The sequence below is a fragment of the Corapipo altera genome, unplaced genomic scaffold, assembly GCF_003945725.1.
Source record: "Corapipo altera isolate COAL_440 unplaced genomic scaffold, ASM394572v1 305, whole genome shotgun sequence".
Taxonomy (NCBI): domain Eukaryota; kingdom Metazoa; phylum Chordata; class Aves; order Passeriformes; family Pipridae; genus Corapipo; species Corapipo altera.
In genome coordinates, this window is record NW_020885011.1 from 618,628 (window position 1) to 639,981 (window position 21,354).

The 21,354-nt window shown below is 50.9% G+C and overlaps 1 protein-coding gene across 1 annotated transcript in view; it reads left to right on the top strand.

Annotated features, from left to right (window-relative positions):
* The first annotated feature begins 566 nt into the window (after positions 1 to 566).
* RNF213 (ring finger protein 213) overlaps positions 567 to 21,354 on the top strand; it is a 46,800-nt gene continuing 26,012 nt past the window's right edge. Inside the window, exons 1-26 of the mRNA XM_027667463.1 lie at positions 567 to 698; positions 2,481 to 2,794; positions 3,246 to 3,878; positions 4,452 to 4,639; positions 5,274 to 5,432; positions 5,699 to 5,889; positions 6,085 to 6,362; positions 7,456 to 7,685; positions 8,691 to 8,879; positions 9,604 to 9,802; positions 10,468 to 10,520; positions 10,788 to 10,941; positions 11,409 to 11,561; positions 12,176 to 12,274; positions 12,970 to 13,092; positions 13,523 to 13,703; positions 14,251 to 14,424; positions 14,669 to 14,827; positions 15,111 to 15,715; positions 15,998 to 16,163; positions 16,770 to 16,987; positions 17,524 to 17,664; positions 17,827 to 17,988; positions 18,457 to 19,597; positions 20,141 to 20,334; positions 20,718 to 20,870. Coding sequence (XP_027523264.1) covers positions 590 to 698; positions 2,481 to 2,794; positions 3,246 to 3,878; positions 4,452 to 4,639; positions 5,274 to 5,432; positions 5,699 to 5,889; positions 6,085 to 6,362; positions 7,456 to 7,685; positions 8,691 to 8,879; positions 9,604 to 9,802; positions 10,468 to 10,520; positions 10,788 to 10,941; positions 11,409 to 11,561; positions 12,176 to 12,274; positions 12,970 to 13,092; positions 13,523 to 13,703; positions 14,251 to 14,424; positions 14,669 to 14,827; positions 15,111 to 15,715; positions 15,998 to 16,163; positions 16,770 to 16,987; positions 17,524 to 17,664; positions 17,827 to 17,988; positions 18,457 to 19,597; positions 20,141 to 20,334; positions 20,718 to 20,870 — 6,366 coding nt within the window. The 5' untranslated portion in view covers positions 567 to 589. The remainder of the gene's footprint in view (positions 699 to 2,480; positions 2,795 to 3,245; positions 3,879 to 4,451; positions 4,640 to 5,273; positions 5,433 to 5,698; positions 5,890 to 6,084; positions 6,363 to 7,455; positions 7,686 to 8,690; positions 8,880 to 9,603; positions 9,803 to 10,467; positions 10,521 to 10,787; positions 10,942 to 11,408; positions 11,562 to 12,175; positions 12,275 to 12,969; positions 13,093 to 13,522; positions 13,704 to 14,250; positions 14,425 to 14,668; positions 14,828 to 15,110; positions 15,716 to 15,997; positions 16,164 to 16,769; positions 16,988 to 17,523; positions 17,665 to 17,826; positions 17,989 to 18,456; positions 19,598 to 20,140; positions 20,335 to 20,717; positions 20,871 to 21,354) is intronic.

Sequence of the window (21,354 nt, forward strand, 5' to 3'; positions counted from 1 at the left end):
GGGACCCCCCGACCCTGCCCAGCCTGGGACCCCCGACCGGGACCCCCCGACCCTGCCCAGCCTGGGACCCCCGACCGGGACCCCCGACCCTGCCCAGCCTGGGACCCCCGACCGGGACCCCAGACCGGGACTCCCGACCCTGCCCAGCCCGGGGGACCCGGCTCCGGCTCCCGACGCTGCCCGCGGGGACCCGACCGAGCCCAGCCCAGGGGGAGGCGGTTCCTGCTGCCCGACCCCCGACCCTGCCCAGGGGAACCGGACCGAGCCCAGCCCGGCGGGAGCAGCCCCGCGCAGGGCTCCGGGCAGGGCAGGGAGCGGGGTGTGACCCAGGTCCGTTCGTTGCACGAGGTCTCAGCGCAGGGGGAGCTGCTGTTTGTACTTAATTATTTTGAATGCGTCTGTGGTTCCCACGCCCCCACGCTCTCCGGTGTCACAGGTTGTTTCCAGACGATAAAACGGAGCCAGGCTGAGGGTGACGTGACAAAGTCCCATTATCGCACTTTAATGTCGGTATTTCTCTCTCTCTGCCCTGTCCCCTTCTCTCCCCTCGTGGCTCCCAAGGTCCCCCGCAGGGCCTGCGACCAGGAACATGCAGTGCCAAGTGTGTCACTTCGCTTCTGGGGATGGTCTGCCCGGTTCTTGCAGCAAGTGTGGGGCCAGGCTGGCTCCCGGCGCCGTCCCTGGGGACCAGGACCCAGGTAGGAGGTGTGGGGTGAACTGGGGCCAGTGCTGGGGTGTCCCGGGGCTGCACAGTGACCAGAGGCTGCCGGTGTCCCGGTGCTTTTCATCCCAGCTGCCTGTGTGGCTCCGGGCTCTGCTCTGCCCAGGGCATTACACAGCTCTCATCCCAAACTCTCATCCTGAACTCCCCTTGCATTCCTGACCAGAGACAGTTTTTCTCACTTTGCAGTGACTGATGGGGGACAGAGAAGTGAGTCAGCTGCTGGCACATCCCACACACAGCCTTCACTCACAGGTCTCCAATGTTGGACTAATTTCTGTTTTGCCAATGAACTGGGACTGGTTTTTGTGTTACAAAGACTGGTTGAGTCCCTCTTGGACCAGAGTATCCTACTTGCATCTTGTTATTATGTTTAGAGCACACTAATTCTGCCTTTCTGAACAGTGACAGAATTAAGTACACAACACTGTTATGGTGGGGAAAATGTTTTCTAATCCTTTATTTGTTTAAGGTAGAATGTCCTGGGCCACCAGAATGGCTTTTGGTTTGTTGATAGGAAGAAGTGGTATCTTAAGAGTGCAGTGCTGATAGGATCAGTTCTTGGCAAATCCCTCTCCAGTCCAACATGGCAGGGTAACAAACCTGGGGTCTCCAGCTCTGAAATGCTGTAGGAAGGACATAAAAAGCAGCTGAGATTCAAAGCTTTTGCACTCAGAACTGGGGTAGAGGCTGTGCAGAGGAGCCTGTGAAACCCCTGCAGAAGGCAGAGATCTGCTCTGCTGCCTGACTTGACCCTGAGCTGCATTTTCACAGGTTTTTTAAGGACTAGATAAAATTATGAAGATAAAAAGGGAGTTTCCCCTGCCTTCCTGGAAAGGACTCAGCTGTGTGGGAGTGGTCACACAGCCAGCCCAGAAGGCTGTGACAGCTGAGAGGAGCCAGTGTCCTGTCACTGCTTGTCCTGGGGGTCTGTGAGCGTTGGACAGGCAGCGTGTCCAGAGGAGGGGCAGGGTTGGAGCAGGACCTCAGTGCTGTGGTTCCTTAATGATTCTGCTGCTGGCAGAGCCTTGAGGTGGGGGCAGGAGGCTGTGCAGGGGGGGTGGTGGCACTGCTGGTGGGAGCTGTGGAACAGGGAGCAACAAAACAGCTCCTCTGTGTTCCTGTCCTGACTTTGGCTGGGACAGAGTTAGTTTTCTTCCAAGGAGCTGCTAGAGAGTCATGTTTGGGTTCAGGATGAGAATCCTGCTGATAACACCCTGCTGGCTCTGCTGCTGCTGAGTGGTGCTTACACTAAGCCAAGGACTTCTCAGCCTCTCACACTGCCTGGCCAGCAAGGGGCTGGGGGCCTCGAGAAGCTGGGAGGGGGCACAGCCAGGACAGGCGACCCCAATGCCCAAAGGGATGTTCCAGACCACAGGACATGGTGCTGAAGAAAAAACTGGGGGGATTTGGCTGGGGGAGGGTGAGAGCCACTGCTCAGGGACTGTCTGGGCATCAGTCAGTGGGTGGTGAGCAACCACCCTGTGCATCACTTGCTATATTCTCTAGTTATTATTATAATTTTCCTTTCCTTTTCTCTCCTATTAAACTGTCTTTCTAAACTGAACCTGTGAGTGTTACTTTTTTTTTTATTTTTCTCCCCCATCCGTGGGCTTGGAGCAACTTGGTCTAGTGGAAGGTGTCCCTGCCCATGGCAGGGGGTAGAACAAGTTGAGCTTTAAGGTCCCTTCCAACCCATTCTGTGACCCCACTGGGGGGTGAGTCTCTAATTTAACAATGAACTTTGCTTCCACTGCAGAGAGAAGAGAGGTGCAGCTCTCTCCAGTCCCTGATGCAGGATCAGAGGTGAAGGGAGAAGGTGCTGCCAGGCCTTCTTCCACCACTGAAAAAAAGGAGGCAGAGGGAGAATTGCTGATGGATAATGCAAGGGCTCTGATCAACCCCTCAGACACCACACCTGAATGCTCTGCAGGTGGGGCTCCTCCCCCTGCTGAAACACAGGAGGGGGAAGAGGGATCCTGGCTGCTGGAGGATGTGACAGCTCCAAGTGACAGCTCACAGCCCACGGCTCAGTGCGGGGCTGGTGACTCTGCTCGGACATCACAGAGGAAGGTGAGGCTCTTGGTCGGTGCTGAGGAGCAGCTGTGACTTGTTGCTCTCCTCTCTGGGGCTGGGCTGCATCCTCCAGATCCCTGTGGCCACACTGGGGAGCTGCTGCCCGGGTTCCTCCAGGGAGCTGTGCTGTGTTTGCTGACGCTGCTGTGCTGGGCCTGCAGCTCCCCCAGCACTGCCTGTGCTGCTGGGGAAACAGCACACAGTTCACTGCAGCACTGCCCCGTGCTCCTGCTGAGCAAGGCTTGAATATTAAAACTGCAGAATTCCCGAGAGTTATTAGCAAGCTGGTCTTGTCCCTCCTCTTCCTGGTCGCTCTCTGTTTACCCAGCGTTGCAGGAAGATGTCGGCACTTGCTGCAGTGGAGGAAGTGACAAAGAATTTCTCTTTGACAATGAACAAACAGACATTGTGGTGTTTGTTTCTGGTTTGTTTTGTTTTTTTTTAATAGAAAAAGAAGAGGAATAAAGTAAAGAAATGTCCTTCTAGCTCCGGGGAACAGGACTCTCTGCCGCCTCTAAGCACAGCCCCAGCTCAAACCACAGAATTGCCTGATACGTGTGTTTTTCCACAAGAAATCCAACCCCCCGGCAGTGAGGCAGCAAAACCTGGTGCTGATGTACTTGCTGGTGCCAGTGGAGGCACAGCTGAAGGCGATGGGGCATTGGCTCACCCGGGGAAGGAACCTGCCAGCCTGGAAGCAGATGTGCTGACCCCACCAAAGCAGAGCAGCACCGCCAGTGAGGCTGCCCCAGCTCCCAGCTCTGCAGCCCCAAGGGACAGTCTGGGGGATGGAAGAACCACAGAGCACGGAGAAACCATCAGGGCTAATGTGGAACAGGGCAGTCGTGCCCCTGGCCAGCTTCCAGAAACCAGAGCAGGTTCCCAGTCCCAGGGCAGCAGTAAGAACGTGGCCTCAGCAGGGCAGGGAGCAAGTGCTGCCCCCGGGCTGCCTCCTGCCCAGGAGCCCAAGAGGAAACCGGACACAAAGTCCTCACCTGTGGCCCAGAGCCCACAGGCTGGGAAGAACAAACAGAACCCCAGGCAGAAAGGGAACACTGGCAAGGTGGGAGAGAACTCTCCGGTGAGTATTGCACGGAGTTGGGCCAATCTTCCCTTTCCAGCTGGGACTCGTCTGTGCTGTCAGTGGAGCTGAGGAGCACGAGCCCAGGGACATGGGAGCACTGTGGGGGGTTTCTCATTGCAGCCCTGCTCTCCTGGGTGTTAATGCCAGCCCTGCTCTCACTGAGGGGTCGCTCAGTTGCCCCCGGGAGCTGGGAGGTGTCTCCTCTCCAGGGAGCTCTCGGATCTCCTCGGGAAATGGGATCCTTGTCCTTTGTGGGTGTTTGTGCTCTGCTCACACACAGGCCTGGTGAGCTGGAAGTTGCTGTGGGTTCTCTTTCACTTTCTTTATGCCCCATTCTCTGGCACCTGGGTCTCACTGGCCTGACTGCTTGGCAGTGTGTTGGGGTTGGATTCCTCTTCCACTGTGCACTGTTTTCCTTAACCAGCAGCTTCCCTCAGTGAGGGATCAGTGTTTCCAGGAGGGTGAAGCTGGTGGTGTGCTGTGAGTGCTGGGTATCCCCACCTGGCTGAGCAGGTGTTGCACTTCCAGGGTCTCCTGTTTCACTGGGCATTGTCTGTCTCTCTGCTGCAGAATGAAAACACAAAGCAGAAAAATAAGAGCACAAGTAAGGAAATGCCTCAAGTGAGTGAGAAGAGCAGTCCCGCCAAGGGAGCTGAGGCTCCCAGAAAGGATGGTGCTGGTGCTGCAGCTGCAGCAGACACTTGCAAGAACAAAAAAGAGCAAAGCAACCAGAAACGTGTGGAAAAGATTAAGGAAAGGTGAGAACAGCCCTGCTGCTCCCCAGCATTCTTCACTGACAGGAGTTGCTGTGAGGAGGACTGGAGGACTCCAGACTGAGGTGGGGGACTGAGGTACTGGGGTTAGGTGTACCTGGGATGTGTGGAGATAGAATTGCCTTAAAACTGAGGTGAAGTGCTCGTGCACAAGAGAGCCAGTGTTCAGTGGGAGCTGCAGCACAGGTGATGTGCTGGGTCATGTGGCACAGGTGGTCCTTGAACCTGCTCGAGCATCTGATGAATAAAAACAAGATCACCCTCTTCTTTCTTGCTCTTATGAGCAACATGTGCTTCACACACATTACTCTTTAGATTAATGGTGTGAAGAGCATTTTTAATGTGTGTGAGCTGGAAGAGGGAGAAAGCTCAACCATTCCAGGTGGCTCTGCTGGGCCAGAGCCTTTCCTGCTGCCTTTAGGAGCCCGTGTTTCTATTTGCACTGGGCTTTGCACTAGGCCTGCTCTAACACCAGTCTGAGCAAACTGCTGCCAGAAATTATGGGTCTTGCAGCCAGTTGGCTGGTGTCTCAGATCTGATTTGTGGTTTATAATGATTTGTGCAATTAAAAGAAAAAAAAGAGAATTCTTTCTATTTCCCTTCTGATCCTTTCTTGCAGCCCCGTGAGCCGTGAGGGGGGTGTTACAGTGTATTTCCATGCAATATTATCCAAAGACTTCGGACTGAACCCCGAGGCCCATAAAGTGTTCATCAGAGCTGAGGGTGTTTCTCCCTATGCAAACTGGAAGGACAACATCTGTGAGATGACCTGCACCAAGTGAGTACCTCGAGGCACACAGGCACAGGAGAGCTTTGGAGAACAGGATCAGTGTGGTGCCTCAAGGCTGGGGCTTTGTGTCTGTGGGTGGGTGTTGCTACAGAGGGTTTCACAGTGTAAACTGTTATAAAAAAACTGTTATAAAACTCTTCTCATGAAGGAATAATCACCATTCTGATTAAAAATGGAGTGATGCATGGAAAAGGAAGTCTGTAGGTCAGCTGACATGTCCTATGCCTGCCTTTGCTGTGGTTTTTGTTTCCTAGGAATCTGGGAGAGCATGGATACCTCATTGAAGGCACTGTAACCCTCAGGAAAGAGATCCTGGATAAATGCATTCCTTACAAGTACTGGGTGACCTGTGACAATGGGCAATTCGAGTTCATTTACAAGCCTCCAGTAGATAAATTTGTGAATCGCTGCTTATTGATAAGAAGCACCTGGCTCAACAATGGAGGTGAGCCTGGACCTGCACTTTGGGCTGATCCATGGTCTGGTTTGGGATGATTTGTGATGTCACATGGACCAGCATTCCTGTTAGATAGCACTGCCTGCAGCTGGAAGCTTAATGGGCCAGTGGGGGTATTTCTGTGGGCAGCTGGAAGAGTGATGTAGTTTCAATGACTGTTTTCCTGTTGTGTTGCTGTTCTAGAGTGGCACCAGTATGATGACATTGTGTGTGCAAAGCCTTCTATGTTAAAAAAATTTTTGGATACATTTTTTGATAAAAACAAAGAAGTGGTGGAAGGGAAGAAAATAGCTGCCAATGTCATGTTAGAAAATATCTTCAGCATTCTTGAAACCTGGAGTCCTGAAAACATGAGGAACTTCCTCTTCCAGCTGAGACAGTTTTATGGAGTGACAGTGGATCAGCTGGTGCACGATGGCCAGGCAATGCAATGGGAAGCACTAAACTTTGGCATGGAGCAGGTAATCCCTTCTCTTCCACAGGGGCTGGAAACCAGACATCAGTTACTAAACCCAAACTTTAATTTTGTTATTGGCCTTGCTGGGTTAATTTTGCTTTTCCAGTCAAAGTTCAGGTACAGAACCAACAGGGATCCTGCTGAGGTGACTGGCACCATCTGCCTTGGGGACTTCAGTGACACCTGTGCAGTTCCAGGTGTGGTTCTGATATCCCATGTGGGTCAGTGCAGAGCTGGCATGTGGTGACTTGGTACTTGAGTGGGTTTTGTGTTTGGATATTAATTTCCTGAGTCTGGCCTGTTAGTTTTGCTGCCAGTCACTCTGTCAGTAACTTCTCTGCACTTGTCTCTGATTCCAAACCTGCCTGGTCTCTGGGAGAAACTCCTCCTGATCCTGTTCTAAGCAGTGATGCCAACAGGGCTTCTGGAGTGCAAAATGTCTTACTTGACATAATTGGGAAATATGGCAGAAATGCCACATTGTCTTCTTTGGAGCTTCAGAGCAGTGTCAGGGCTGCTCCTTTTTAACTCTACAGGCTCCCTGCTCCTGGTGCCATGGGAGAGGCCATGAGCTGGCACAGCTGCCCAGCTCAGCAGAGCGGGTGTTCTGTGTCGCTGCTGGTTCTCAGAAGGGTGATTTTGGTGTCACCAAACACCATGGCACTGTGGAACCCTGGAATGTGGTTCCAGAGTAGCTTTTGGGGTCTGTGGGTAAGGACAGAAGCCTCTCTCCCTTTGCTGACTCCCAACAAAGTCTGAGTCCATCTGGAGGCTGCTCGTGGGATGTGATGGTGACTGAAGGCAGTGTTGGGTGTAAAACTGCTCAGCTCATGGTTCCCTTCCCCTGTCCTGGTCCCTTGGCACTCCCCAGCTTGCTGGGTGTGGGGAAGGGAACCAGTAGCTGAGTGGTGGGAGCAGTGGGGCACCAAACTGTCACAGATACTGGGGGGCCACACCTGGTGCTCTGGGGGTGGTCAGGGCCACCCTGGGCTGTCCAGGGCTGTCCCGTGGCCTCACTGTAACAGGCAGAGGAAAAGGGCTTCAGAAGAAGAAGACTAATGCTGTGGTTGGTTTGTTTCTTCCCTTCTTTATCCCAGGTGAATGATTTGCTGATAAATTATATGAAGAAAGAAGCATTGCAAGGGGTCATCAAAAGCAAACTGGCTCTGGGACTCACCATCCTCGTGGTAGTTGAGAATTTTTTACTTCCAGCATCTAAAGATGACCTGGCTAGCCTGTGTAGCCTCTTGTGCTTGGATAAGGTGTCACAACAAGCTGTACAGGATGAGATTGATCACATCAAAAAGGCTTTTGAAGGAGTTGTCTGGTAAGTGCTCCACATACCCAGTAACTGACTGGGCTGGTTTTGCTGCCAGCATGGCACCCTTTGATAGAACAATCAGGAATCCAGCCCTGTCCTGCCAGAGAATCAGGAAAAAAAGTTACATTTGAGGGTATCTTTGGAGGTCTCAGTTCAAACCCCCACCTTGAAGCAGGGCTAACATCAAGGCAGTGGGGTTCTGAAAAACTCCAGGGATAAAGGATACCCAACCTCTCGGGGGCCCTCTCACAGTCACATACCTCTCTTGTTATTTTTCCTTTTGTCCAGATTTCCCTTATTGCAACTTGTCACTGTTGCCAGAGCCATAGATTGAGTTAAAACTGCTGTGTTTTCTTTATATATAATAATCTTATTTGTTATTCTTTTCTGTCAAGCAGTTTCTGGGCTCTTACCTGTTTGCTATTCATACTTATAAACTCCAGTGATTGGGATCATCATGTATTTACTTCTTAGCTTTAAATGCCACATTTGGATTCTTCTTGTCTCCTCTGATGTGCATCAATTCCACATTTTTTGTTCATTTTTTTTTTTCCCATGGAGTGCCTACTTACCAGACTGTCATCTGACTGCTCATCTGGCACTTGGGTTTCTAGTTCTTCGCTTGCACAACTGTTACGTTTCCTTTTGGAGACCTTTGTAGTATTTCAGCCCAGCCAAGAAGGCCAAGAATTGTCCCCAGAGTGCCTGGCTCTGTGTGGGTGTCACAGGGCTGGGTGGGGTCGTGGGGAAACTGTAGATAAAGAGCTGGGATTTCTCAGTGCTCAGGTCATGGGGTCTGTGCAGAGAGATTTGGGAACATTACAGCTCTTAAACCTTTCGGGTGCAGTCCCCAGTGAAGACAAGGTGGAGCTACAATAACCATCAGAGGTTGATTGAAGGTTCACAGAGAGATTGAGATGCAGCCCCTGACCCCATGGGTGTTCTCCTGGCCTGGATAAAGCTGTTCTTTCACTCACTGTGTTTGGGTATTTATTTTTTTTTTTTTTTTAGCTTGAAGGTTTTCCTGGCAAGTTTCTGCCACAGATGCATTGAAGGTGGAGTAGACCAGTGGGTGTGGATCCTTCCCCTTCTGCATTCCTTTGCTCCTCCTGTGCAGCAGGAGCACTTTCCAGTGGAGGAAGATGTCTGGGCAGGGCTGGAAGGGCTTTCATTTGCTGAAACAAGGAAGAAGCGAGATCCGTGAGTTTTCCAGAATTCCTGGTTATACCCAGTGTTATACCCAGTGCCTTGGTACTTGGGGGTGGTCACCTTACTTTAAGTATTTTTTTTTCTCCTGGTTTTTAAAAGGTACAAACTGTAGCATGGTGGTGGTGGGTGTTTGGGGTCTGTGGGTGGTGGTGGTGGGTGTTTGGGGTCTGTGGGGGGTGGGGGTGGGTGTTTGGGGTCTGTGGGGGGTGGGGGTGGGTGTTTGGGGTCTGTGGGGGGTGGGGGTGGGTGTTTGGGGTCTGTGGGGGGTGGTGGTGGGTGTTTGGGGTCTGTGGGGGGTGGTGATGGGTGTTTGGGGTCTGTGGGGGGTGGTGATGGGTGTTTGGGATATTGGGCCACAGCCCTTGTGGGTGCTCAGAGATCTCACGATGTGACCCAGCTGGGCAGGGGGTGACCTCTCAGACACAAACCCTCTCAGTTCTCCCAGCTCTGCAGCAGTTGGGAGTTAAAGCAGCTTGTGATGTCTGTTGTGCTGAGTCTGAGCAAGACCTGGACTTTATTTTCCTTGAGGGCTTCTGCCCCGTGGTTTGGCTCTGCCTCTACCATTGCTGGGCCTCAGAGACTTCCACTGATGCTCAGTGGAAGTGATGCAGTGTAAAGAGCACAGGAGTGAGAATGAGACTCCTCTGTGGGCTGAACGAGCTCTTGGCCTTTTGTACCCTGGGCACTTGAAGATTTTGTTTTGTCTTTTCTCCAGAGCGACTCTGCTGCAACTAATGGAGGAAAAGAAGTACCTGCTAGACTTTGATCCCACACTGGTGAGGTCCTGGCTCTGTGTGCTGCCCCTGAGGAGCCTGCCTGAGTTCATAAGAGATTTCCCCAGGGATTTGTTGGTTACTCTGCAAGGTGTTTTCTACAGATTAGAGGACGTTGACCTTTCGTGGAGTAACACTGAGGTTTGTCTTCTGGCAGCTTTACCCAACTCTGGGATAAAGACTCAGACTGGGCTCTTGGGTGACTTTTAGCAGAACTGACCATCACTGGGGGGTTGGGGTTGGTAGCAGGTCACAGCACAAAGAGCTTCAAATTTAGCTAAAAGCAAAAGTAATTGCTCTGAAGTCAGAGACTCCTAAGAGGAGACTTGAGGGTGTATCTGCAGCAAAAAGTGTTGTTGGCCTGGATGAGAGAAGGGTGTACTTGGCTGGATTTGTTTTTCATCAGTGAGGGCAAATATTTTAGTCCTGAGCTCCTCAGACATGTACCTGAAACTGGTTTTTTGCAGAGGGGAGGTTGGGCAAAGGGACTGCTGGTTTTGGGAGATTTTGCTGCTGTTGTGAAGACACTTGTGTTTGTGTGAGGACAGCAGGAATAGAATGTTGCAAGTAATAATAAATTTTAAACCTCTAGATTGTAAGAAGTGCAGGTTTGGTTTGTACAAATAAAAGCCACCCATGTGTTGGCTCCGACATCCAGTAAATAAATTTTACAATGTTATGGTAAAAAATTAAAGCATTAGAGAAGACATGGAAGAACAGGGAATTCCCTCTCTCACAGCATCCTCTCAGCTAATGAGAAACCAGTCAGTAAGATTTCACAGTTTAATTTTTCTGTCTTTCCATAGTTAGAGAATCTTCTAAAGACAGTGCTGTGTGCCTTGGATGAGCCAGCAGCCAGGTAACTGCACCTTTGTGAGAGCATTGTCCTTCATCTGCTCAAGGGTTGGGGCCGTGCTGTAGCTTGAATGTGTGCCTTGAAATCTGTGTGAATAAAAGAATCCTGGATTTCTATCCCACCTCTTAAATCCATCTGAGGGAGGGATGGTTAGCTGCCACTGTTGAATTTGGTGGAACTTTTATTTTTCTTTTTTCTTCTTTTTTTTTAATTTTTAATTTTTTTCTCTGAGCACAAAATTGAATTGCTCCTCTGTATTCCTGCCCTCAGAGCTCTGGAAGGTCGCTCTTGGCAGTCCTGCCTGACCTGCTGCATCAAGCTGCACACGAGGCTCTGCAAGTCCACGAGGGATGGGAGGTGGTTCTCGATTCCTGCCACTGCTGCCATGCTGATTGCCAAGGTTGCCAAACTTCAGCCCACAGCAGTGAGTACCAAGGAACCACTCCTGGCTTGATGGGAGCAAGATATCCAGAAATATCACAAATATGGTACAACAGATTGGGTTTAGATCAGATCCGTTCTCAGTTTGGAGAACTTGCCACTCTAACCAAGATTGTGGTACTTTCAGAAAGTTGTGAAATCACCTCATGATTTTTGTTCTTATTGAAAAATCAGGTCAAATGGATGTCATGAGCTTTATGTCTGGTTTTTGTAAACATATGTTGTCTTTATTTCCCGGAACAATCATTCTTAGGCCCAAGCTCTCTGTAAGCATTTCATTTTCCCAGCCTCCCTCTGTTCTTTATTCAAGCACTGGTGGGTCTGTTGCTGGGCACTTTTGTGCTTTGGATACCTTTAGGCCTTCTTTTTAGAAGTATTGATTTAAATCATGTGTTACTCTCCTGCTTGAACTGTTCTGGTTTGTTGTCTCCTCCTGTGTGTGTGTGGCAGGTTCCAAGAGAGGCTGTGCAGGAAAGTCCAGTGGGAGAAATGTTCCGAGGAGCTCTGAGAGACACTCGAACCTGGTTCAGAAACACTCTGAGAGAGAGGCTACTGAAAGAGTCCCTGGAGCATGTGATGTTCTCTGTCCATTGGGAACTTCGGGTTTGTCATCTTCTGATAATGTTTTACTGCAACTTAACCATAAAGTCCTGAGTCTGATGGCTCCTTGCTGGGAACTGGAGCTGCTGTGGCTGGCTGAGGAGTGACATGGGGATGGGCAGTGTTGGAAACACTGCTGGGCTGAGAAGCAAAGGGCTGGAATTGGTGCTGCTCAGCTCACCTTGGTTCTCCTTTTTCTCAGCTGTTTCCAGAGGTGTTTCTGGGGTGAGGAGCTGCCCCTGGTTGGTGTTGTCCTGCTCCCTGTGTGTCCCACTCATTGTCCTTCAGGCCTCCCAGCAGGCAGAGCTCAGGGCAGCCCCTGGCAGTCTGACCTGCTGCTCCCAGCCCTCCCTGGGACAGTTTCCAGCAGCAAGGTGGAAGTGGTTCCTCCAAATGTCTCCTTTAGTAACTGAGACATTTACACACTGTTTGGGCTTAAAAGCTGCCTTTTGCAGCTCTGGGAGTGTCCCTTTGCTTCTGAATACAAAAATCTGGAGGGACTACAGATTACTTGAGGAGTGTGGGGCCTCTCTTACCCATTGTTCTTTTAATTTCTTTCTCTGACTGTTAAATCTCAGCATTCAGTGGTTTGGGGGTTGTTTGTTTCTCTCCTGCAGGCCTGGAATGAGTTTATGAAGATCAGCTTTCCAGATGAGCAGTTCACCAAGACATGGAAGAACACTTTACTTGAAGATCTGAGGAAAAGAATCCAGGAGGTAGGGGAGGCTCCGGGCAGTCACAGCTGGGGGTTCAGAGGGAATGGACCATCTTCTGCTGTGCTTGGAGAAGGAGCGCGTGGAAACAGGAGGGCTTGGATTGTAAAAATTGCCATTACTGTTATAAACTGTGTTCTGGAGGCTCAAAAATGGGCCATGACAATGTACCACACTGTGACCTTGGTGTCAGGGTTTCTGCCTGGCTGCAGGGCTGGAATGATGTCCTGGTGCTTCAAAGGAAATGGCACATTTTGAGCAATTACCATCTCTATAGTTTTAAGAACGAGGGGGTGAAAAGTGAACACTTAAGGGCTCAGAGAAGCAAAGCTGGTGCTTCTCTCCTCGTTGTGCAGAAGTGGTGCTGTTCAGGCTCCCAAATGCACGGCCACATGTGTAAGTCCCTTCTAAACTGACCTTGTGTGTCTCCTCATCTCTTCTTTAAGCTGTTAATTCTCATGGGGGAACCAGGAAACATATTTCCTGCTAAAAACTTGGCTTGGAGAGATGGATATTAAATAAAGATGGATATTAAGTAATCTCTTTCAGGCCCTGAGAAATGGGGTCATGTGTGGCCCCACTGGAAAACTTGCACTTTTTAACCTAGTTCCTTTTACTGCCTCCATAGCAGCACTCCATGTCAGAAGAAACACTTTTTGGAAACTAAGTTGATAAGAAATCTCTCTTCTGCCCTCCAGGAGCCTCCAGTGAACCAAATCTTGGTGTTCTGCTGTCAGAAACATCGGTTCACACAGCTGGACTCTTCCATCGAGCGCTGCTTCCAGGACTGTGCCACAGAGGCTGTAACTGCAGCCTGCCAGGTACTACATCTGCCCTGGGAGGGGAAGGGACAGGTAGGAAGGAAAAGTAGGAAAGGGAAGGTAGGAGAAAGAAAAGTTGAATTTCCCGTTGCACAGAAATCCTGTTGGTGGCACAGGGATGTGCCTGGTGGTGGGAGCAGCGTTTGATGTTGCTTGGGTTGCTGTGGATTGTTGAAGTCTGTTAAACCAACAACAAAAAGCACTGACAAGAAATCAGGAAACGAGTATCCACTGCTAAAGGGTCCATGAGGGAGACTTGTGATGCGTTTCCATCGGGAGTTCCGGTGTCAGTCATGTCCCACAGCTCTTTTGGGACACGCCTCAGCACTGGGGGTGGGACTCCTTGGCGTCAGTGCCCAGTTTTGAGATGCAGGCACGGCGTGATCCCAAACCCTCGTTCATCCCTACCCTCTCCTGTGTGCCTTGGCAGACGGAGAGCAACCTCCTGGAGAAGATCTCTGCCTACAGCCTGGGCCAGTTCAGCCAGCTCGTGTCAACCATCATCGTGGAGTCCTGGCCCCTCAGGAGTGAGCAGTCTGAGGGCAATTTTGATAAGATTCTGCACCACCTGCTTACATGGCCTGACACCAAACAGATCTTCAGCTTTAGTGGTATGTCTGTGGTTAGATTTACAGGAGGCTCTGAGGAGCTGTTCTCTGCCTCGCCGGGGGCAGGGCAGCAAACACAGAGAAACTGTCCTGCTCTTCTTTTATTGCTCTTCTCCAAGTCTGAGGTATTCAACCTGCTTTTGGTGAGGAAAGGCCAAGGAAGAGGGATCCAGTATTCCTCTTGTGCTAATCCACTGCAGCTGCCTCAGGATTTGTAGAGCAGAACTTATTTCTCTGAGAGGTTCTCACAAGTTGTTGCCACACGAAAATTCCCAAGTGTTGGCCATGTGAATGGATCCAAGTGGCTTGTGTTTGCTCACAGGGCTTGGGTATGGGTTCTCCATGGGAGGTTTCCAAGTTGCTGTCCTGAGATCCTGGTTTTTTGTTCAGAAAGACATGGGAGGTTGGAGGGTGGAGTCCACAGGCTCTTGGGTAGGGATTCAATAGGAGATTGTCTCTCTGTACCATGACATGGAATAGTTGCTGGTTCTACCTGGATTTTTGGGAAGCAGGGCTGATCCAGCTTTGACCTACTTTGTTTCTGGAACAGGAAGAAACAGAAACTTCATAGAAAAACTCACAGATAAAGCCAAGGACATCATGCACACAGCAGACTTTGTGTTTGAGAGTGTCACTGATGACATCCAGAAAGGCTGCATCCTTGTGAAGCATCTGGAAGAGGTTTTCCAGCACGAGGAACAGTTCATCTGTATTTGGGAGACAAGTAAGAGACGTGTTGAAAAGTGGTGTGGTTGCCTTAGAGCATCACTGCAGTGATGGATGTCCTGCTCTGCTGATGCTCCAGGGATTGGGAATGTTGAGGAGGTGCTCCAGCAGTGCTGCCCTTTGGCCTTTACATGGAGCTCCCAGCCCCAGTTTGGGCTGTGACTCTGCAAATCCAAACCTGAGTCAGGGGTGCAGAGCATGGGAAGTTTCTGCCTTGTGACTGCAGGTGGGTTTTCTTTCAGAGCACCAGCAACTGGCACGTGAAACAAAGGAAGTACTCCTGAGAAGCCTGAAAGAACTGCTGCAGATGAGGCAAGAAGAGGTCACACTGCTCAGGAAAGATCAAAAAGCAGTAGGAACCTTCCTGAGCATGTGCAGGAAGGTGCAGGCATCTGTGAAAGGTAGAGTTCTGGGGGGGCAGTCTGACAGTGGCAACTCCAGAAAACATAATTTTCCTTGAAAATACCTTGGCTTTTGCAAACAGGTTTGATTCTAAACCACAGTGAGAGTGAGGAGGGGTGGGGGAAGTAAACCCAGAGCACTGGGGGGATCAAGTGAGTGCTTGTGCATCAAATGACATTTACAGGGCCCCACCTGCCCAGTAGCATTTTGTGGCTTGGGGGGTTGGGTGGAGTGAGCTGGAGCCAGGCTGCACACCTGATCCCTGACCTGTCTCTCTTCAAGTGGATGTAGGTGAAGTGGAATCTCAACACTCGGAAGATCTTCGCTTAAAAAGACTAAATAAAGTGGTGAACGTGGGAAAGAGACCCCTGCAGACCTACTACAGCTTGGGGCCAGAGCTGAAGGAATTTGTCCAGAAAATGCACTCTTTTAAGGACAGCCTGGTCTTCCAGCAGTTCTGGGAGGAAGCAGCACAGGAGGCAGGAGACCAGTATGAGTATGAATGGCCAGAAGAGGAGGAGGAGGAGGAGGAGGATGCTGTGCCTGAATTGGACCTTGATGATGTTTTGACCAGCGTGATCCACCCTTGCTTTACCAGCTATGAAACACTGTATAATGATCTCAGATCGGGAAGTCTCACACTTTCTGCAGTTGATAAAATTTTTCAGGAATTCACAAATCATCCTGAAGATCTCAGAATGGAGCTAAACACCATCTGTGAGCTTCGACCTGGGGAAAGCAGATCCTGGATCGACCAGCGAGTTCAGCAGATCCAGCAGTACCATGAAATGCATTTGACTTTTGATGCTGCAAAGATCATTGCCAATGTCAAAGAGAACTTAAGCCTCTCTGGTGACTTCAGTATCCTGGAACACTTGTTGGATATAGTAAGTATCCCCTCCTTCAGGTCTGTACTGCCAAGGTGTTGGCTAAATCTGAACCTTCCCACAAGTCTACTGTAGTTTGTCAAGAACAATTCCTTGTCCCAAAATGTTTATTTGGGGTAAAAATCAGGCGTTCAAAGTGCTTTTGTGTCATCATTTCTAAAAGAGACATGATATTCCTATGTTGGGATGTGGCTTTGCAGAGGGCTTTTCTCTCCCTGCTGCAGAACCAGTGGCATTTCCCAATTCCAGACTGAATGTATGTTTGCACTGCTTGCTTTCTAGACAGAAAAGCTTGAGTCCTCCAAGACCCAAAAGCTGGATTCCATCAGCCCTGAGCTTGTGCAGGCCAAGACGTGGCTGCAGGGGATCACTGCGACCCGCCGTGGCTGCCTGAGGGAGCTGGCCCAGCAGAAGGACTTTGTCTGCTGGGTCAGGGAAGCACTGAAAGGTGTGTGCTGCTCACCCAGGAATTAGTCAGAGAGTTCTGGAAGGGATGGCAGCTTGTGTGGGGGCAGAAGGAACAAGGAACACTCTATCCCCGACCCATCTGCTTTGTGCCTTCAGTGCTTCTGGTGTTGATAGTTACAAACACCTCTCGTGGGTTTTGGTGTGGAACGTGCTATGAAGTCCCTTTAAACGTGTCCTGCACTGCAGCTGGTGCAGCTCACAGTGACCACCCTGCCCAGGGGCTGGGCTGGGCCTGGGGGGCTTCAGTAACTGCTACTACTCAGTTCAGACTGGTTGTTTCAGACAGTGGAACTGTGTCTGCCAGCTGAGTGGGCTGACTTGAACAGACCCCTCTGACCTGCACGGACACCCCCCACCCCAGGCACGGGTCCTGTCCCAGCTGGGGCTCTGCTGGTGAGGGAGAGCAGGGCCAGGGGGTCCCGAGGGTGGATGGATCACGGGGAAAGCTGCTGGTGGGATGGGGGAGGGCAGTTGCACAGGAGATGATGTTCAAAGCATCCTTTCTGTGTTTCCTGTGGAAGGTGGGGGTGTGGGGTTGTGTTCAGGCTGCCTTGTTTGTTGTTCACTCGTGTTTGTCTTGTTGAAGATATAAATGAGCTGAAGGTGTTTGTGGACTTGGCTTCCATCTCTGCTGGGGAGAATGACATGGATGTGGACCGTGTGGCCTGTTTCCATGACACTGTGCATGGCTACTCCTCCCTGCTCTATGAGCTTAGGCAAGAGTCAGGGTTTGAGGACTTCATGCGCTGCTTGGAGAAGCTGTGGAGAGCCCTGGACAGTGATGAGAATCTCCCCAAGAAACTGGTGAGTTCTGCTGGAGCAGGTCCTCTCTGCATCCTCTTCCCTTTCTGACTTCCAAGAGTGGCTGGAAGTTTGACTGCATAGGGCAAATGGGGACATCACAGCAGTTCTGGTTGTTGGAAGAAAAGTGTCTGATGTTTCTGTGCCACAGAAATTCACTGCAGCACTAACTGGTGTGGCAGAGGCTTCTCCAGAGCTCTACTGGAGCTTTCCGGTGTGACCTGGTGTAGCTTTGCTCATGCAAGAGTTTGATGGTGTGAAAGAGGGGAGGCAGATGGCTGGGAACTCCTACCCTTTGCAGCAGGGCCTGTTTCTCTAGTGAGAGGTGCTGGAGCACTGTGGGCTCTGTTCATCCCTATGGAGTGGATAAGGAACAGCTGTGCAGACAGACCAGGCTGTGGCCAGTGCCCATTTCCCTTCCTTCCTCATCCTGAAAGTCTTGTGCCAGCCCAAGCTGTTTGTCCTGAGCTGATGTATCTGTTGTAATCCTGGAAATGCTGCCAAGTCAGGGCAGTCAGGGCAGTGTGTGCTCCCCACAGCGTGCCTCAGCCCAGCACCTGGAGTGGCTGAAGACAGTGAAGGAGAGCCATGGCTCCGTGGAGCTGTCCTCGCTCTCCCTGGCAGCTGCCATCAACAGCAGAGGAGTCTATGTCCTGAGAGCACCAGCTGATGGCCAGAAGGTGAGGCAGCTCAGCTCCCCCTCCCCTACTGCTCCCAGAAACCAGCTGGAGCTTTTCTCCCACTGCACACACAGCTCCTTTCTGGGGGCCTCTGCCCCTGAGTGCTCCCCTCGCTGGGCAGAGCCTCAGGCACATCCACACTAATAACTTCTGCCCTGGCAGGTCTCCTTGGACACTGTCCTGTGCTTCACCCTCCCGGGGAGCTCGGGGGAGGACGAGGCCTCACGGAAATACTCCCTGGCAGAGCTCCGTGAGCTGCAGAACAAACTGATGCTCATGTCAGCAAAGGGAGAGCAAGGCCTGGAGGTGGAGAGGTTCTCTGAGGTCAGATTCCAAACCCAGGGGGTTACTGATGATGGGGCTGGGGCTGGATTTCCCCTTGAGTATCAGCTCTTAAGACTGTGGTTGACAGCTGAGTTGCTGGGGATGGATGGTCACAGGCAGATGGGTGTTCCTGCCTCTTTGGTTCCTTGCTAAGGTGAGACTAAGCTGGAGACCCGACAGTGGACTGGTACCCTTATTCTCTGGGTGCACTGGGGATGCTCCTGGCTGAGAGCATCTCTGTGCTTTTGTAGCAAGCTAGGGTTCCTTACTGGTTTCCCGGGGGTTCCTTACTGGTTTCCTGGGGATACTGCTGTTAAAAAGTCACAGAGAGTCTGTGGTTGCTGTACAAGGCCTGACAAACATCTGGACCAAAGCCTTTCTTTTCATTGGAAGTCTTTCCCGTGGTTTCATGGCTGGAACTTGGTAAACTAGCTTAGTGTTTTTTCTGTCTCCTCTGCCCTCACACAGGTCTTTTCCAACGTCCAGAGACTTGCACAGGCCTTTATAGACCTTTATTCAGCTGGGAACATGCTTTTCCGCTCCTGGCTTGCCCACGTGTATTGTTCACCCAGAAGAGAATCCTGTGTTCTTATCGACTTCTCCCTGGGCCCCATCCCAGTGCTGGAGGGGCAGGGGGATATGGCAGCTGTGCTCCCAGGCCTCTGCAAGACCATGGAGAGTTTCCTGGAGAGCTGGAAGAGCTTCATGTATGAGAAACGGTTCCAGCACTTCTACCTGAACTACTACACTGCAGAGCAGCTGGTGTACCTGTGCACAGAGCTGGGGCAGGGCACGCCCAGCCAGGCTGCCCTGACGATGCTTTCCTTCCTGAACCGCGACTGCACCGAGCGGGACGCGCTCGCAGCCGCCGGGAGGGAGCTGCCTCCCAGCTCAGGGAAGACTATTTCTGATTTGCAAGTGTTGCTGGGCGGGGAGAAGGACCTGACTGCCCAGCTGAAGTGCATCTGGGAGTGCTACATGAGCAACATGGGCTCCTTCCTCCCCAGCTGCCTGGATATCGACTCGCTGGGAGTGTGGCTGGGGGACCTGGCCGGCCGTGGCAGGGACTGTGTGACCCGGGAGTTCCCTCAGGACCTGCTGTGTGTGGGCCAGCCCAACCTCATCACCTGCCCTCGCTCCGAGGTGCTCAGCTCTGCACTGGCCATCTACATGAACAGCCCCGAGCAGCCCCTGCCCACCTTTGACGAGGTTCTCCTGTGCACCCCTCAGACCACTGCTGAGCAGGTGGGGCTGTTCCTCAGGAGGTGCCTCATTCCCTGCAGCGGAGGGGAGAAGATTTACACCATGCTGTACGCAGATGAGCTGAGCTACGATGTCAGCTGCAGAGCAGAGGAGCTGTTCCAGGACCTGCAGCGCTACAACAGCTCCTACCGCCTGGTCATCCTGTGCGACTGCGAGCGGGAGCACAGCTACATCCCCTCTGCCTTCAGCCACTACAAAGTGCACATGATACCCCAGAGGCCACGGGCTGAAATCCAGCAATACCTGCAGCACCACTACCGAGTGCCCCAGCCCTCGAGCTCGGCTGCTTCTGTGTTCAAGGGCAACATGTGTGTTGGGATTGTGTCCTCCAGAAGAGCTGGTGTGGGTAAGGTGTCACATGCAAAGTGGGGTCTGCTGAGAGTTGGAAAACAGGACCGGGCTCACCTTGTCAGGTTTTGTGTCCAAGTGCTAAATATCTTAGTCAGAAAGAGCGATTCAGACTCTACCCAGTGCAGTGGTGTGAAAACTGGATGTCACCCTGCCTTGTCCTGAGATGGGCACCTCTGGAGATGGGTCACCTTCTAACTGGCACCTGTTTTGTTCTGCTCACTTGGGTAATTAACATAAAACATAACTAATGCTGGGTGAGCTGAACCTGAGCTCCTGAGGGTAACATTTGCCTGCAGGAAATGGGCTGTGAGGTGGGACAAGGGCTGCAAAGGCTGCCTGTGTTCCTGTGTGGGAAATGGTTGTTCAATGGCTCTTAATGCAAAAAGCTGGAGGAGGTATTAAGTAAAACTCCTTATCAGGCTGAAAAGCAAACAGAGCATAGGGTACTTAAGCATTTTATTTCCTTCTTTCTATTATGGCTTTAATATGATGTATTCAATATCAATGGCTTTAATTCTTGTGGTGTTTTTTAAAACAGGGAAATCTCTCTATGTGAAGAGGCTACATGAGAGGCTGCAAGAAGAGCAGCCTGACTGCACAGAACTTCTGGAAACCATCAGACTAATTGAACCAGAAGTGGATGAAGATAAAGTGCTAAAATCTCTCCTGCCTTTTCTGAAGAAAGAACACCAGAAAAAGCCCATGATATTCCATTTTGATATCACCTCCTCAGTAAGTACATCCCTCCCACAGCTGCCTTGTCCAAGAAGTCCTGTATGGATCCTTGAAAGAGTTGTTTCTTTAAAGCTCTTGTTTCTTAGTAAGCCATTTCTCAAGGATGTATATTCTAATTATTGTGTAACACAAATAACTCATTACCATCAAGGTGGTTGGACTTAGAACAGTTCCTAGAGACTTAGAACAGCTTCCTAGAGAAGCTGTAAAGTCTCATCCTTGGAGGTACTAAAAACCTGGCTGGGTGTGGCCCTGGGCAGCCTGTTCTAGCTGAGCCTGCTTTGAGCAAAGAACCTTCCCACCCTCAACTGTTCTGTGATTCTGTGAGGTTGTGATTGGTAAATGAAGAGGAAATGCCTTTGTGTCTTTTCTTGTGATAGGTGCAACGTGGAATTCCAGAGTTTCTCTTCAAGCTATTGGTTTTGCAGTACCTGACAGATAATAATGGCAATATGTGGCTGCGACAGAAGTGTCATCTGTATGTCATTGAAATCCTTGAGGTGTCCCCAGTGCCAAAGAAAGCAGCCACACCTGTATGTACACAGCAGTGCTCCACTTCTGGGAATTTCTCAGTCATTTTGCTCGTGGTTGTACATGGAGACTGTAACTGTAAACACAGCACAGGAATTCTCTGCTCCATTTGGGGTGTGCTGTGTGTCATTACAAAGTGGTGTCCCTGGAGTTGTACAAAGTGAGACTAAAATCAGATAGTAAATTGGGCCTGTCGTGATTCCCTTGGGTTGGTGACTTCTGAAGGCTTGTTAGTCCAAGCCTCACTGGCCTCACTGTAACATTTATAGGAAACAGAAAAATGGAAAATCTAATGTTCCTCGTGTTAATTTGCAGGTTTGAAAGTACTGGAATATTTATACGGAGCTAAAAGAACAGAATATGGAAGTGACAGTTTCTTGGGTTTAGTTTTCTTCGAGGTAGCACTGAGGAGGGGCTGGAGGTGACACAGGACTCATGTTCCAGGGAGGAAAGTGTAGAAGGGAATAGAATTCATTGGTGCCCTTT